The sequence below is a fragment of the Cyclospora cayetanensis genome, unplaced genomic scaffold, assembly GCF_002999335.1.
Source record: "Cyclospora cayetanensis isolate NF1_C8 unplaced genomic scaffold, CcayRef3 CcayRef3_contig_121, whole genome shotgun sequence".
Taxonomy (NCBI): domain Eukaryota; phylum Apicomplexa; class Conoidasida; order Eucoccidiorida; family Eimeriidae; genus Cyclospora; species Cyclospora cayetanensis.
The window spans coordinates 11,797-29,406 of record NW_020312061.1 but is presented as its reverse complement, the minus strand read 5'-3'; the positions used below and the strand labels follow the sequence as shown (position 1 = coordinate 29,406).

At 54.3% G+C, this 17,610-nt stretch overlaps 1 protein-coding gene across 1 annotated transcript; it reads right to left on the bottom strand.

The window, feature by feature from the left end:
* Window positions 1–571: 571 nt before the first annotated feature.
* LOC34619547 lies at window positions 572–17,352 on the bottom strand. The gene is made up of 13 exons (XM_026336329.1): window positions 16,783–17,352; window positions 16,446–16,644; window positions 15,919–16,196; window positions 15,603–15,696; window positions 14,930–15,350; window positions 14,146–14,630; window positions 13,878–14,019; window positions 13,680–13,736; window positions 13,345–13,429; window positions 13,086–13,145; window positions 12,136–12,701; window positions 10,582–11,496; window positions 572–710 (listed from the first exon to the last, which is right to left on the bottom strand). The coding sequence occupies exons 1-13, from the start codon at window positions 17,350–17,352 to the stop codon at window positions 572–574; spliced, it is 4,011 nt and encodes a 1,336-aa protein (XP_026192114.1).
* Window positions 17,353–17,610: the final 258 nt, after the last annotated feature.

The window sequence follows — 17,610 nt, the reverse complement described above, 5'->3', positions numbered from 1 at the left end:
GAGCTGTCCAGACAGCTGGGGGCTGCGGCCGTCTCCATTGTAGGAGCAACGACGGCAGAGGCCTTCCTAGGCTCCAGACGGGGAAAGAGGGGAAGTACAACGCCTTGACGCTCGTTGCTTCCGCGTCAGTTGCGCTCTACATTGATCGCTGGTATGGGAGGGTCCCCTCGCCTCAGGCCTCGTCGCGCACGACGGCGCATCATACGGAGGGGGGAAATGAACGAAGAACGGAGTGGAACGAAGGGCTTAGTGGTGCAGAAAAATCTGTTGGGGGGTTGGGGGGACGTACAGCGCTTAGTTCGTTCCGGAGGAGGTCACGGGTTCGAGTATCGACGGGGGACGCCTATGTGCGTGGGAGGGAAGGGGGGGGTGCAGTGTTGCGAAAGGGAACCTCTGGCGTACACGAAAATAGCGATGAAGGAGTGAAGAGAGATGGCGACAAGCAAAAGCCAGAATATACGTGCCTGTGTGTGTATGTCTGTTCGCTGTGGCTGCAATCGGTCTTGCTGAGACGGAGCTGCAGCCCCAACATAGGGAGAGCCTTCAAGGTTCTCTTTTTTCTTTGTACTTCTTATTCACTTGCACTAGAGTGATTCGGCGCGCGAGAGCACAGCGAGCTCAGAATCCGTGAAGGCCAAGACACCCCCCCTGCACAGTGTCGTGCAGTCCTCTCGCGCGTCGAGGCCCCACACCCCCTGGTGTTTCGATTCCTTGTATATTTCTCCGAGGAGAACCTCAAGCACCTAGTGTAGTTTGGCTTTTCGCTTCTTTCCACAGCCTGACCCCATCCGTTTTTCGTCTCGTCCTCTAGGCACTCCCCCCGGTGCGATCGACCGCACTGATCCTGCGACACCCTCCCACCCCCGCGCACCCTCCCTGGAGAGCCTCTCTTCTCGCAGCAGCCTCCCCTTAGCTGCAACAACCTTCCGCTATACAGGCGCTAGCTCGTGGTCGGCTGGCTAGCCAGCCTTTCCACCTGCTGGCTCAGGGGCCCCGGAGGGAGGCCCCCCGCGGGCAGGTGTCTGCGTTGCATCCTGCCTTGTGCGAAACACGCATTGCTGCAGCCAGCAGCACCGGACGCCTCTCGCGCATTATTTTCACCGCTAGCCCTTTTCGTGTACTTTAGACAAAGCCATGAAACAAAGCGGGGCCCTCTCGGGCCGCTTGCTGCTGCAACTGGCCCTCGTCGTTGCCTTCCTTACCGCCTACTGCGTACAACCGCTCCTCGTGGACCTTATGAAATTCAATGGTGGCGCCAACGTTCGTCCTACACACTTTCTGTCTTGCCTCCCGCTGTCCTGTGTGCAGCATCTTGCTCCTAGATGCCTTGCGCAGCGCTGTGCTCCTCGATACCTTTTGCAGCATCTCAGTTTCCAGCTCCCGACGTGTCTGCGCGTTTTTCAGTGCTGCTCCCTCGCACTCGCCTCTCAGCACTTTCATGTCTCCCCTACGTGTGCCCTGTTCTGCTCTTGGCCTCAATTCCTTCGTTCGCCTCTCCCTCACCCTCCCGACATGCGTGTTGCTTTTTGAGGCGGTTCTTCTACGCGTCTGACCGCCACATTTCTCTCCCTCCGCATCCGTCATCTCTCTCCGCTCCCTCCCTCGAGGCCTCACCTCACCTCACCCTTTGCCTCTTGCCTCTACCGCCCTCTCCTACCTCCGCTTCGCAGGCGAGTACATTTTCTATTCTCATCCCCCATTATTACTCCATGATGATGGTCGGCCTTCTTCCAACCAAGCAATCTATCAGGCAAGCACCAGCAAACTCGCCCCGCCCCACAGCCCTTCAACGATGCTCTGAATCTCTTCAAACTGCATCCCCCTTTCCTTTAGGTCGTTCCCCTGCACAATAAATCTATCGAAACGCTGCCGCTTGGGGTTCCTCAGAGAGTGCGACTGGAGGAAGGGTCTCGTGGTCTCGCTTCTGGATATCGTAAATCAGCTCCTCAAGAAGGGTACGGAGCCAGTCTTCTCCATTTGCAACCAACATTCTGCTCGTTTCCACGCTTATGCTTCTAGTTGTCCCTATTTTAGACAGTCACGGGTAGCCTCGTGTCTCTGGGCCTGTGGGGCACTTCTTCCTATCCGCCCCCCCTACGACTGTTTCCTTTTCTACATTTCCTTCGAAGAGTCTGTTGCTCGTCATTCATCGCGCCTCTTCTTTATCTGCGTTTTAGCGATCATGGACCTGCAGTTCCTCAGAATCCCAACCGTCACCTTATGCTTGCTCCTTTCGCTTGCTGCAGCGGGGCTCATCTACGCGGGGGCCGCGGTGTATATTGTCGTTGACAGTTCCTCTCTCGTGTGGACAGCTGTTTGGTCTACTGCCATCCTCAACAAAAAGCTTAGCCCTACTCAGTGGCTAGCGGTCAGTCAGATTCAGGGGAACGGGTATTGGGCGTAGGGATGCGATGAGCGAGCTGAGGCCAGATCTCCACTTCTTACAGCGTAGCGTTCGCCGCTGTTGGCTGCCAGCTAGTAGATGTGCATCCAGATGTCCATATATATATGTGTATATATGGACATCTGGATGCACATCTACTAGCTGAATGAAGAAGGCTTGACTATCTTTGCCTCATGTGCATGTTGTTTTTACTCAGTAGGGCATTCGTGGTGGGGTTGGGCTACTGCCTATTATTGGGCATGCCGCTATTTGCTTCGCCTCCGGTACTTGGGTGTTACGGGTGGTGTGCGTATGCGTCTTCTGCAGATAGTTGTAATATCCCTCGGGGTGTCTCTAAAGGCCTGCCAGTTAAATTTGGCATTCAATGACGAAGAGTTCGTTGGGGTTCTATTGATTCTCGTGGCATCGATCCTTATGGGCCTGACCTTCGTCCTCAACGAGAAATTCATGCTGGGGTCAAGGCCTGTTGAGGGGCCTAACCTTGTCTGCATGATGGGGTATGCCTGCACATCTACACTACAAGGCACTAGGCTGCGAAACGCAGTCGGCTGAGTGGTAACAAGCCGTATAAGGCTTTAAATGCCGCACAATGCAAAGCTTGGAGCACACCGTATAGGCATCACAAATACACCCTTGAAGCCTTGGTACAATCGTAGGCATATGATCTGATGCCATGAACTGTATGATGCAGTGTAATATCCAGATTCCTTGAGCTCTATCTGTGTAACGTGACGGTTTTGCGGTAGCATAATGAGCGGCCAGCGCACGCCACAAATGCACGGAGGAAAGCAAAAAGAGCCTTTCCACAAGCTCCTTGCCTCTTTCTCTATATACATTGATGCTTCTCCCATGGGTTGACGATCTGTTAGCGTATGCGTACTCCCACGCATTATATCAAGTAGACTCACTTCCTTTAAACCGGCAGCATTTGTCTTCACGTGTATGGATGAGCACCTAGATCCGCGTGCTTCATATTTGAACGCAGTTCCTCTATTCCATCCTCACGGGATTAAATATGCATGGCATAAAGTTAACGCGAAATAGTAAAGATATGAGCAGATAAGAACGCAAGGCTATCTGCATACCAGCACCTATCTCTGTATGTATCTGTTGTTGCAGCATTTGCAGCAGCGTGATTATTACGTTGTGGACCCTTATCTGGACTGTGCCACAGTTTGAAGAAGTTGTCCTTGTCCCGATTCGCTCCAAGGGAGGATCTGTCCACGTATATCCGAACACGCTACCGACTGCACCCCCTAACCCCAATTAGTTTAACATCCCCCTTTTACCCACCATAACCCATGTGTCTCTGCCCGTAGGGCCACAGTGGGTCTTCCCTTGCCATACTTGCTGGCCTTTCCTATGTATGTGAACTGCTGTACTCTAGCTAGGTGTGTGCATAGGTGCCTTAGCTTACGCACCCTCAGTGCCGCAGTGAACCGGTGAGAGTGAATACGGAAGAGCAGTGTGTCAGATCAGCATCGGCAAAATACATGCTGCTTTTGCTGCTGCGAGTGTTACGGGTGTCTCAGACTGTTGCCAGTTGCAGCTTGTGGCTATTCATCTCTGGCTGGGTCCATTCGGGGACCCTGTGGTATCTGATGTCTAGCTTTGGTGCTGTGTCTACTGGCATCCTAAAGGTGGGGAAGTAACTTATATTGCAGCAGCTCCTGCAGCCGCAGCTGCGGCTTCTTGCACATCTGTGTCAGGCAGCTTCATTAACCACATTCACGCAATGTAGTTCGTTCGTTAGATTAACTGGCAGATGCGCCTGAAATGTCTGCTGAGCTACAGGGATTAAAGGTTGCCCTGGTGTTCATCATTTCTCATTTCCTCTTCTGCGAGATCCAGCCCAACCAGTGCCTTAACCCTTGGACAGCGGCCTCCGCAGTCACGGTAAATCGGAAGGCCACACTTTATGTCGGAGGTTGTAGTATCTACACACTCGTGCGATTAGATTCAAAGGTCCATATTTTCCAATTGGCTTTGGGATCACATTGTACGGACTAGCCAGACGGGTGTGTACGCGTGCGATTCTAGTGCGTGGTTGGAGTCATTATGTATTCGCTGGCGGCGCCACCCAAGAAGCTATCAGAGATGAGTGCGAAACTGATAACTGGCGAAGAGGATAGCCCGGTAAGTCTCTCCTCTAGATGCCCCTTAGGGCTTTCTCTGTGAGTGTTCGTTCCCCCTCATGCATGACCTCGACGAAGGCAGAGATGCAGAGGGGGGCAAAGGAAAATGGCACAGGAGCAACAGCAAGCAGACGCACGTAGGGCTACAATGGGACAGACAAGCAGATAGCGGAAGAACCAGTCGAATGAAGTGTACATACGGTGGGGCGGGTGTGCTGGATCGTCCTCAGTCGGCCTCGACTGAGGCAACCCCGTGCTCAGGAGAGGTGGTGCTTGCCGATAAGGACAGACGGGGGGCTCTTAGATGCCATTAATGGCTTGCATTGTCCTGGCCTTCTATATGAAGTATGGGCCTGAGGCTGTGGTGCCCAGTGCACGTCAGGGAACCCTATTGGTTGCTGCCAGGAGTTCTTTTTCAAGGAGAGGATGTAGGCCTCATCCATCATGCATTTGTGCAAATCCTCAGTAACAGCCGTTTCTACTGGCTACCTACTGTGTGAGTACAATCACTAAGAGGAACCCAACGGCTTCGTAAAAGTGGCGCGCATCTGAACGTTGCACTTGCTTGTGCACCAGTGGCCCCTGAGCACCCGTTGCCTCATCTAGTGGGCATCTCCTTTTCGTCTACAGGGTTCCCCTGTTGAATCCACCTCTCTGTATACCCTCCTTTCCAAAAATCTGTGATTGTTTAAATCGATAGGTTGCGGGGCATAGTGCACTGCATTTACAGCGGCTATGCCTCGTCCATTCGGTAGTACCTGACTCTTTGGTTTCTTTTGCTGAGCACCAACTTGGCTTCTTTGAACATATTTTCTCGAATGGATGCTTATCTAGAAGCATAAGAAATGCAGGATTATATATATTATATACATATATATGGACACACGTGCACATGCATGCATCTGCATATTGGCACTTCCCGATATGCACGCAGATACATCTCTCTAAACGCATGTTAAATGACAAAGGTGACAATACCTAATAAAGACACACATCTAAGCAAGCGTAGGCAGAGATGGGGGCAGAACAATGGCTGAATCCCATCTGCGATCCTCCTCGGATAGAACTGCCAGTACTCAGCAGCAGATGATAGCAGACTCCTGAAGGTCTGTGCTGTACAGGCGCTCGAGGTCATCTGGCTCCAGAGGGATGCCCCTATCAACTTTAACCCTCATTCGTTTCCTGAGAGCTCCCTCTATTGCAGCTCGCGCTGCACCGTACTCCTCATGCACCGCCGCTGCTTGAAACTTCTCCGGTTCGGCATCTCCTACCTGTTGTTGGCAAGGCAGGCTCCAGAGGAACGCGTGCCTCTCAGAAGACCCAAGGGATCCTGTTGCCTCTAAGGTAAACATGCAGCGCGGCAGAAACTCTGGGGGCACTAGTGAAGGGTCTGTATCTCTGAAGAGCCCCCCACAAATCTCTTCTTCACTGGCGGAGATTCGCCGCGCACGCGACTTCGCTCCGTTCATCCCTAAGGCCCCTCGAGCCACTCCGTCTGGGCACGCCGCCGCGTATTGCTGGTAGTAATACATGTACTGGGCAGCTTGCAGCACGTGCTGTTGCTGCAGCAGCTGCTGCAACAGCCGCTGCTGCTGTTGCTGCTGCTCCAAGGAGTGTTGGTAGCCGCCCTCTGCGGAGTCGCTCATCGCTGCCGCTGCGTAGGAGGATCCCCAACCCAGGTTTTCATCGGTGAATGAGGCTCCCGGTAAAGTACTTGCAGCTTCCACGGCTACGTGGGCTGGTCCTACCGCGGCACCCTCCATGCACTGCAGTGCATGCGTCGCTGCGAGGCCCTCAGCGAAGGTGACATACCCTTTACCGCCTTGGGAGACACGGGCTAAAAGGACCTCGCCGAAGGGGCTAAAGTGCCGTGTCAGCTCTTCTTCCGTGCACGTGGGGTCTAAACCTCGCACTAGGATCCGCGCAGTGTCGCCCCCCGTGAGAACTCCTCGCTTTCTCTTTGTGGGAACGAAGCCCCCGCAGTACTCAGTCGCAAGACGCTGAGCCTCTGCTGAGGTTGCCGAATAAATCTTCTGCATGGCTGCCTGGAACGGAGGAGCACCCACTCCGTAAGGGCCACCCCCACCGCGGCTGCTGTTCGAGCGATTTACCTTAATGCGACGGCCATGACAGATCGCGCCGTTCATCTCCTCGAGGGAGCGTTCCGCCTCCTCAGGATCAGAGAAATGCACGAATCCGAATCCCTTGCAGCTCCCTGAGGAAAAGGATAGGAATGCACAGGAAGCAGAGGTAGGCGCGGGTCAGGGGGCAGAACGAAGGCAAAGTGGCGGAGGGTCAGGGGGTACAGAAACATTTACAAAGATGGTCTTGTTACATGCAAATAGAATAGCACATGGGAAGAGAGACGATTCAGTGCCGACGTTGAAGAAATGACTTCGGAGTTCAACATGAAATCGCAGCAACCACATCAGCTTGAGCAACAGGAACAAGGAGGTTAAAAGCTGCATCAGCACCAGCGATGCCTGCAGCAATTATGATTTTAGTGCTTGTCCTGCCTGTATTCGGGTCCATGATGAGCTTAACCAGGCTAACGCTATTATAGTGCTGATGGAAAAGCTCTTCCACTTCCTCTCTGCAGGTTGCAGGATCTAAGCTTCCAACCCAAACGGAACTGCCCTCGGAAGGGGCGCATGCTTGCCCCCGGGAAGCAGCAGCACCAAGCCGGCGGCCTAAGCACAAAGCATCCAAACTTTAACTCTATAAGCGCCAGAAAATGTCGTGTGATAACATTCATGCACAGATGTGGCCTTAGATTTCGTTCGTGTGGGGAAGTCAGATTTCGTGGAAGCACCTACCCGGATCATTAGATGCTCCCTCCAAAGGATTCTCTTGTGCGAGCCTGTTGAGTTGGGCAGGGCGGGAATACACCGTGCGGGGCTCAGGAGTCTCTGTGAGATTGAAGTTTGCCCAGTTGAGCCGATATTTGTGCATGCGTCCAGGCACGAGTCTTCCGTTCATGTGCTCTAAGACATATTGCGCCTGTGATTGGGATACAAACTCCACGAATCCGAAGCTTGGCTGTCTTGAAACTCTGTCTCTGCAGATACGAACAGCAGTTATGCAGCCAGAAAATTCATAAAACATGTGAGATTTGACATAAATGTCGTCAACGGGGCCCTCCGCTCGGTCGAGGTCACCTATCCAAAGCGTCCGCTTTTCCTTGGGCCTCAACGTGCTGCTAGAGCGAGCCACATCCCCTGGAGCAGTCACATCCTCAGGAGGAGTAGCCGGCACGGAGTGAACCCCTGGTAGGACCGAAGAAACATAGGCATTAGACATCGTACGCGGCCCCTGATATCCAGGGAAGTGACAATTGGTAGAAAACAAGGCCGAATAAAAAGAGAGCTATGGACAACGAAAAGACAAACAAAAAAGAGGACAGACAACGCAATTATTGTTGGTCAACATCAATGTTGGTCAATTAAAGAGCACGCACACAAATGCGTGCAAACAAACACCTGCAGGTTCAGAGGTGGTAAAGGGTGGATGCACACTCCAATATTTTGATTGTCTGACTAACACTCTCAGAGAGTACAAATAATAAGAGACCTTTATGACATGTGCAAAGAAAAAGGACAAACAAATAAGTGGCAGTGAAGAAACCCGGGCCGCCAGGAGCTGGTGGTGTTACTGTGGGGCCGCACCACTGGAGTGTACCACACCGCAGCAGAAAGTGGTTCTGTGTGGTGGCTGCACGTGTTTACTATGCGCTTCAGTGGCGTGTTAGTGTATATTATATCCGTTGCAGCATATGTAAAATGCTTCTGATCTTTTTCTTTAAACTAACCGGATAGACAACGCCTGACGTATGTTCCGCCGATAACAATGCAGGTGCTGCTACCCTCTCCATCTCAATTTGGCTCCTCGAGGATGAAAACTAGCCACAGAAGTGCTGAAGATACGGAAAAATCAAGCGAATTTTGATTGAGTCTTTTAGCACCCTGCTATTGCTTCATTTTTGCAATGAAATGGCCCGAGTCCAACAACGCTTTTGTGGCCTCCCAACCAATGGACCTACAGAACGTGGCGCTTCCAGGGCGAAAACTTAAAGAGGCAGTGTATAAATTGCCCGCGCTAAAATGGCACATGAACAGAGAGAAAAGTAGGCTCCCTTAAGATATAGCTATGAAACCTCAATACAGCGCAATGCTACACCTCCGGAGTCCCAACATGGTGAAACCGCCAACGTATGTTCCAGTATCTTGCCTGGGCATCATGCATGACCCCGTGTAGAAAGCTTGAGGAGTACGTGGCCCCCTTTGTAGCTCTGTGAGCCTCTATGGACACTGCAGAGACAATCTTTACTTCACATACGGCTCGTTATTGTTGAGCATAGCCAGTAATAGGCACCGACAATAAGGCTGCACTGCTTCTTAGTCGTCCAATCGTTTGCGGCGCTGCACCGCGGAGAGCGTGCATATACCCATATGCACTGGTCTGCAGGGCACGAGGGCCCGATATAAGAGCTGGACGTGTGTTCTTTTCCAAGCAGTGCATGAAAACGAATCGTTTGCTCTAGTGTACCGAGACTAATGACAGTGCTTAGAGAAGCTTTTACCGCGGAAAGAAAGTGGGAGGATCACTGGGCCCGGTTCGACGTGAAATTAGCTGGGCAATGTTGCCGCAGTGGGCCTCCAAGAGGTATTCCTTTTCTGCTTAGACGGTGACCAATGACTCCGTCTCCTACTACGCTTCAGCAAAGCCTCAGACATGCAAATTCAAGGGAGAAAATTACGTTTGCGGCATTTGCTAGCCTTTGTACTTGCATGCACTGTAACGCTTGATCAAAGGACCATATAGGCAGGCCCTTCACTCCAGACGCAATGCATGCTCTATCAAAGGGCGTTCGGCAAAAAAGGTACCTCCTTCCCCTAGCCCCACCCCCCAGAATTCTGACATCAGGGGAATGGGACAGCTGGCATGCACATCGATGCACCTTTTACCCACTCGATCAATCACAGCTAGTTGCACATTGCAGTTAGTGAACATGCACAAACAGTCCGGCCTATTGTATCGAGCGTAGTCTACACAATAAACAACACATCTGAAGAGGCAAACCAATTAGTCAATTCCTCACTAACTCCCAATCCAATATTACCCGTGTAATGAAGAGTAACTAGGTATGCCTTGCTATGCTACAAGCACTGGGTCGACAGCTACCACTGTTGGGTTTCCTGGCCTTCCCGACACAAGGGGCACAAGCAGGTGTCAACAGCACTAAAGTTCGTACAACGGATTTGTGTCATGCTATACTATGCTCAGCCACTCCAAGTAGTCGGCATGAAATTCCCCATCATGCGCAAGACAGGGGTGCCTAACACGCCTTAGAAGCGACCCCAGGAGGTCGCTTCTAAGGACAGTTCGTCTTCGTAAGCAGAGAAGAATTTGGGAAGGTTTTGTACGGGCCATAGAAAATGCCGGCATAAGACTCGACACCCACCCCGCGAGGGCACAAACTAGGCCCCCAAAAGGCAAAAACAGCTGTATCGGTGAGCCTTCTACCAATAGATCTGCCCTCTGAAGAAAGAGGTGACGAGCACCCCCCTGCCTGCCTCTTAGTTCACCAAAAAAACTTGACATACACAGCTTAGCCCAAGTACGAAGGGCTGCGAATGTGCTCTGTTGCTAACTTAGCATCCCTAAAATTCCGCAGCAGCAGTAAAACTGGCGGAGTCGAGATCTCCTGCGTACTAGAAGCGTCCTACCACCAGCGTCACAAAAGGTGTGCCTCCTCAACTGCAGTTTTCGAGCAAATGAGCAGAATAGACAAAAACACTACCAGGGGGGCGACCTTCTCCTGCTGCTGCCTCCCCCGTCTCCCTAAGAAGACACGCGGCCTCATTAACTCCGTGTGACAGTTTCACGTGCTGGACCGACAGGTGCTCCTCCTGCGGATACCAGATCTGCCCTTGCTTCTGCCACTGCTCGTGCTGCGGTGACTCGTGCTGCTAAGTGCTTGCTTCAACAACCGCACTCCTACGGCTGCTGCTGCTGCAGACAACCTGGTCCCTTTCGCAGCGCTGCACGAACGAAAACCAACGAGCCGCCTCGTGGAGGGAGAAAGCTGGAAGGGGCAGGGGAGCTCCCGAAGTGTTTGCTGCTGGGCATCGAGCAGCAGCAGCAGCGTGCTCTAAGGCTGCAAGGAGCCACGGGAGCTGTTTCACAGAAATTGCCACGACAAAATGCTGCGCTGTTTCTGGGGCATGCTGTTGTTGCTGCATCTGCTGCCGCAAAGTCTCCTCCCCGTCAGATTCCATAGCCAGCCTATGCCGCAAGGCGAACTCCCGCTGCTGCTGCCGGTGTGCTGCCCACAAGCGCTGCAATGTGGCCTCATGCTGCTCCTCTTGCTGCTGCCGCTGCTCCCATGTAAGGGTTTGCTGGCAGAGGGCGTGTAGCCACTGGTTATGTACGCTTCGAAGCTGCTGCTGCTGCTGCTGGCGCAGCAAAACCACTTCCCGCCGATGCGCCTCTAGAGTGTCTTCTACCCGCGTCGTTGAAGCTGCAAGAAAGGCCCCTTGGTTTCCCTGTTGTATCCGCCTCGCCTTCTGCACGTGTCTGAACAAGATGTAAGCGACGGAACCAAGGGAGGTGGCTCCTGAGTCCTCTCTGCTGACGAAATAGGCTGCTCTGCCAAATGCAGCCGCAGCTGCGCTAGCAGCAGGGGGGAAACTCGGGGAAGCAGAGGAGGCAAGCACTGAATGTATTGCCGTCCGATCGATCCCTAGTTCCGGCTGCAGCAAAGTCACGTCTTGCAGCTCATGAGAGACGCAAAGGAAGAGCAGGCGCTTAGCGCTCGTTCGTGCTGCTGGAGCAGCACACCCAGCACAGCGCCTTCCTCCGTCATCAACGGAGTCCTCTTTCCAGCACTCCAACACGATATGCAGACACTCAGCAGCCTCACACACAGCATTCCCTGAGAGGGAGAGTTCACGAGGGCTGCTCTTCTCATGAGGAGGGCGCTCGCAGTGATGCAGAGAGCATCGACCTAGCGCCTCCAAGCGCATGCAAAAACGCATATCCGGCTGCAGCAGCGACAGCTCCGGATCCTGTACCCTATCCTGCTCCTGCGTTCCCCTTGGGAGGAAGCAGCGGATGACTGGAATGGCGTGTAAAAGACTTGATCCGCTTGCCGCTATATCAGCAGCACGCGGAATACTCGGGTGCCCTGCTGCTGGTATCGCCGCCGCTGCTGCTGCAATCGAAGGCGTGGGCTGATCACGCACCCTAGCTGCTGCCTCTGCTTCTGCTGCTGGTTCTCTATTGCACGCGCTGCCGCCTCCTGCTGCATTTTGGACGGCAGCAGTAGCGTCCACAGAGCTACCCAGCCGAAGGGAGGAACCGTTCTCTGCACGAAGACTCCTGCAATTACGTCGCTCCTGCTGCTTGAGCTGCTCCTCGTGCTGCAGCCGCTGCTGCGGCTGCTGCAGCACGCTGTCTGTGGAGGGGGCAGTTGCCCACGACTCGCTACCCTGCACTGTAGGACGCTGACACTCCTCAGCTTCGAACACGCCGTCGCAAACAGCCGAGTGCAGTCTTGTTTCTTGCTGCTGTTGCTGTTGTTGCTCTTGTTCTTGCTGCTGTTGTTGTGTGTCTCCTGCAGTAAAGGAGTTCCTCGCCGAGGAGGGCATTGGCGGCAGCTGCAACGAGGCACTAAGCTTTTGTCGTACTGCATCTCCCGCATTTTCTGGGAACGGCTCGATACGTGGACAAGCCGTCACTGCCCCACATCGCCGCGAATCGCTTTGCTGCGGATCTTCCCCCTGCTGCTCCTGCTGATGCTGCCGCTGCAGGGGGTTGCTGTCGGGTTGATCCTCTGAGTGCTCGTGTTGGCCTTCTTCGATTCCCCTCTCCACCGCTGCTGGCACCACTTCATCGCTTGCAGCAGCGGCGCTGGCATGCGCGTTGGCAGCACGACTGAGGGTTGTAGCGGCAGCATTCGCAGGAGCTCGCAACGCTCGAACTTCTGGCCTCAAAACAGCCTGTAGCTGCTCGATGTCTTGTAGAGCGTGCAGTGTGATTCCGTAGCTCGCTGCAATGTAGCGGTAGCTATCTGCTTCGTCTGAAGAGGCGATAGAGACACACACACCCCAACTCCCGTACCGGCCGGCGCGTCCTCCCCGGTGTAAGAAGGTGTCCTTATCCTGAGCATCCAAATGACATCGCATGCGCATGCAAAAGGCGTGCGAAGAAGGGCAACAAGGCGATACAATCTCATCAAGAGGCGAAGAAGGGCAACAAGGCGATACAATCTCATCAAGAGGTGATGAAGGGCAACACGGCGATACAATCTCATCAAGGAGCAAAAAAACTGCGACAAGGCGATGCAATCTCATCAAGAGACGGCCGCTACTTGGATATGCTCAAAATCGCTGCCATGAGCCTTGTCGATTCCTTCCTCGCGTTGTCACCAAAACCACACACAAAGCCCCCGTACAGACACCTCAACAGCACCCCACACTGGCCCCGCAACGAGACAGTTGGCGAAAATTGCACCAACACCGACAGCACGCAGCCTCAAGACAGACCATGGGGAGGTTGAAGTTGATCACCAAGTCAATGCCAATGGCGTCGATGCCACGGCTCATCTGCGCCCACACAGAGTGAGGAAAGCCGTTAACATGATCATGATAGCCGTAGGCAGCCCTCCTGCCTGTCTTGGCGATAGACCCTCAAGTGCTAGCTAGCTACTCCCAGGAAAAGCAGCACACCTATCCCCCCCTTCTCTCCCTATCGCCACCTCTCTCCCCTCTCTGCAGGCTGAAATCGAGAACCCCACATACTTACCAAGTCCGAACAAACCATCACCCTGCACTGGAACTGCTTTAAGGCAGCCAGACGCTTGTTTCTCTCCCGTTGCGGCAGCCTCCCGCTGAAAATCAACACAGATATTATAGGAGCTTTGGATTCATGCAGGGCGGGGATAGATACGAGCATCTACGCTTTATACAACAAAAGGAATGGCCTGTGAGGATTATTACGCCGCCGCCGCCAACACACACACACACACACACACACACACACACACACACACACAAACACAAACACAAAAAGGGGCCTACTAACGACCTAACCCCAAAGCCGTTCGCCTTCAAAAGTATATATATATATATATACATCACCTGGTATAAACCGAAGTGATTCCAAAGCGCCTCAGGCTCTGTGCGACTTGAGCACCGCTGAAAAAAATGCCACAAGCGACCTCCACAGAACACGCAAAGAACCGCCTGTGCGCGTATGCAGGTGTGTTGGGAGGAGGTGTCTAGACAGCAGCTTTCTGACGGCATGCACCCTCAAGAGCGAAGTTGTTCAACGCTTACACGAGGGGCTCGTTGACAAATATGACAGCTTGGCGGAAGTAGATGCGGCTTATAACGTCGAGCAGCATTTGCAGCTTGATGCTCAAAACGCGCAAGCCAGATTGCTCGGCAGGTGGCACCTCCATTAGACCGTAGATGATGCCTGTCACAGCAACAAAAGAGTCGTCCCGCAGCAAAGAGAGTCTTCTGGAAGAGCGAGACACTTGCCATCAGCTTAACACCACCCGCAACAGTCCTCTCAACAGCAGCATGCATGCATGCGTCGAACCCGAAGGCACAGGGGGGGGGGCTGCATGATCTTCTGAGCGTTTCGGCTTTAACTCCATCAGTTCCTCTTGCTGCGGCTCAGGCGCTGCTGCTGCTGCTGCCCTCCCTGAAGACAAGACGCTCGGCCCGCCATCGCGGCTGCCACGACTCGCATCACTCGCATTTCCGCTGCCTGCTTCGCCGCCAGTGTTGCTGCTGCTGCTGCTAACGTTTGCTTCGCAGCTGGGAGTGGAAGCGAACCGAACGCGCGATGCGCAAAGCATTACTCGCCACAATGCCCTCGGTTGAAGCGAGAGACGCTGCTCGCTGCATTCCTTGATTACGCTTTGCTGGATTTCTTGCGGCGTGTCTGCCTCAGAGACAGGAAGAAGTCGCTCTGCATCTTGCAGCAGTTCCTCTTCCAGATAATGCAGCAGCTGAGGAGCAAACGTTGCCGAGTAGGCCGTCAGTTGCGCTGATGGATGCAACACGCGGTCGAGAATTTCTCTGAGCACACAACGCTGCAGGGCGAAAAAGGACTGCCAAAGCTGCGGAGGCACGCGCATTTCCTCCGACACCCCAAATTCTGAGGCGGGAGAAGAGAGCAGACAACAGCAATTGATGGAGAGCAGCGACGACAGCGCGCAGTCAGCACGAGAATGCAAGCCAGCGCTCGCCGCCTTTCATCCCCCCACGAGGCAATTCGCAGCAGCGCTGTAGCACACAGAGGCTGTGCCCTTAAGAGGCTTAGCAGCGAAGGCCAAGAACTCTCTCGCTTCAACAAAGTGCAAGAGGTGGAGGCAGACTTGGTTTGTGGTCGGAAGAATGTGTCGAGCAGCAAATCGGCTTCATCTAGAATGACCACACGCAGCTCCTGCTTGAGCTGCTGCTGCAGCGGCACGTTGTGGCTGCAAGAACAGAGGGCAGCGGCTGCAACGGCTGCTGCTTCTGCACTGGCAGCAAACGTGGCGGTGTTTTCAGCGTCTAGACAAGCATTCGCAGCGGCATCTGCAGCAGCAGCACGACCTTGTGTTGCCCCCTCAGAAAGCTCTTCGCATGGTGCTGCTGTGGCTGCAGCAGCAGCTTCTGCTGTGGCTGCAGCAGCAGCAGCAGCTGCTGACGCATCGGCGACGGCCTTTGCAGCGTCCGCAATCCAGCGCGACTTTGCGCAGAGACACCGACCGCGTTTCTGCTGCCTCCGACGCTTCAAGAGCAGCAGCAGACGCCCTGCAGTCGCAGCCAGACGCAAGTGTGTCCTACCAACTTCTTATGCGCGTAAGAGAGGGGGAGCCACTGTCTGCAGTGCAGCGGAGGAGGCGGAAACGGTATGATCGCAGGCAGAGCCTGTCGCGCACTGCTGTGTGGCTGCAGCCGAAGCGGCCAGTACAGTTGAGAGGGGGGAGGAAGGGGAAGGGGGAGAGAAGGACTGTGTGTTAAGAGAAGGTCGGAGAGCTCCGACATGGCCAGATTGCTTATTACCGGGGGTGGCAACAATAATCTGTGGGCGTTTGGAGAGCTCCTGCTTCGAGACGTTCAGCGCAAAGCCTCCGAGCAGACAGCAGACGCCGATGTGCTGTGTACAGCGCAGCACACCCCACACGCACATGGAGGAAAAGGCCTTTTTCGCGGGAAAAGCCTCAACGCAGCAGCAGCGGGCTGCCCTGTGGCGGGAGACAGCAGAGCCGAGTAGACGAGCGCTTTTTCTCACACACGGAGACATGCTGAGAGGCTAGATGCGTTGCATGCAAGGCGCTAAAACGGCTAGGCAGTTGGCTTAAGGTTTACGCGCGCATACGATGTGGGGAATATGCTGAGCAAGAGAACGCATCTCAGCGGCCGTCTGCGTTGCCAGCTCTCGTGAAGGAGCTATGACCAGGGCGAAGCCGAAGAAGCCGCCCGCTGCCGCTGGTTCTGATGCTGCTCGATCAGCAGCAGGAAGAGCTGGGGAGCAGTCTGCAGCCGCTGTGGCAGGGGGTGTCTCCCAGGCAGCAGCCGCCAGCAACAGCCGCTGGAGGGCGTGCACTGCAAAGGCGACTGTCTTGCCCGTACCAGACTTTGCCTGGATTACCGCGTCTGCACAAAGCGTAGCGAGACGCAGCAGCACCCACCCCACACGAGCAGCTTGCCTCGACGCCCTTCAAAGTTTCCCCCTCTCTCCTCCCTTTCTGGAGGAAGGAGGCAGCAGCGCCTAGCAGTGCGCTAGATACAAGAAGAAAGGGCAACCGATGCAGCTTAAGACGCCAAGGAAAGCGGCTGGGAGAAGGTAAAGACGCGACAACGAATCGCCTCGAGGCACTATCACACAACCCCACGCATGCGCACCATGTTCAGCCAAAGTAACAGGCAGAGCAGCAGCCTGGACGGGAGTCGGAATGCGATATCCTTGAGCCTTAAGAGCCTCCAGCAAAGAGGCAAGAACTCCGAGATCCTTGAAAGAAACGCTTCCCCCCGCTGCTGCTGCTTCTTCTGTGCTGGTACTCTCGGACGCTGCAGCTGTGCTGTCGTTGGTGGCAGCCTGTGCCTCCTCTGAGCGCCGTGTCTGTACACCAGGGACTGGTGCTGATGCTGATGATGCTGATGATGCTGATGATGGTGATGATGATGATGATGATGATGATGATGCTGATGATGATGATGATGATGATGATGATGATGATGCTGATGATGCTGATGATGATGATGCTGATGATGATGATGATGATGATGCTGATGATGCTGATACTGCTGCTGCTGCTGCTGATGATGATGATGCTGATGATGCTGATACTGATGCTGCAGCTACTTCCCAAGCGGACAGCCGCTGCGGGTGCTGCTGCACGTCGGAAGAACGTTCCCAGGGATTGCTGCTGCGCTGCGCTGATATTGCAGCTGCCGCGGCTTTAGGGCCCTCAGGCATGTGCTGCAACAGGAGCTGAAACTGTCTGTTTGACTGAGTTGTTGCTGTCACCGCTGCTGCCCCCCTCTTCAGCTGGTGCTCTAGAAACGCCTCTGCAGCAGCATCGGAGAGGTCGTAAAGAGACTCTGCATGTTCAAAGTCGTCGGCCTGAAGAAGATCCGCGGCTGCTGGTGCGTCTCCGATCGCCTCTGAGGGAGCAGCCAGAGCCGCTGCTGCTGCTGCCCCCGCTGATCGTGCCTCATCGTCGAGTTGTGCAGCTTGACTGCTTTCTGCTATCGCCTCGCATGGACGGCTGCCAGGGCTGCTTTGTGGCAAATCTTTTCCAAATCGCATTGCTTGCACCTGCTGCCGTCTGGGCTGTAACTCCTCCGCCTACCTACGGAGGCGGCGCCTCGTTGGTGTCGAGGCTTCCGCCGGGCTGTTCACGGCGCAGGGGAGCCTCGAAAAATGCTCGAAATCCTCCGTTCTCATCCGACACTGGGCACCAAACACCTACGAAGTAAAAGCCCTCCTTTTCCTCGAAGCTGCTGACGCTGCGCGGCGTGCACCCCACAAGTTCTGGATCATTGGCTCCGCTACTTCCGGCGGAAT

Coding starts and splice junctions, on each gene's coding strand:
- LOC34619547 (XM_026336329.1), bottom strand. CDS start 17,352: ATGCGATTTGGAAAAGATTTGCCACAAAGCAGCCCTGGCAGCCGTCCA. Junction 15,351..15,602: donor GATTATTGTTGCCACCCCCG/GTAATAAGCAAT, acceptor CTGCGACTGCAG/GGCGTCTGCTGCTGCTCTTG. Junction 11,497..12,135: donor GGAGACACACAACAACAGCA/GCAAGAACAAGA, acceptor TGAGAAGAGCAG/CCCTCGTGAACTCTCCCTCT.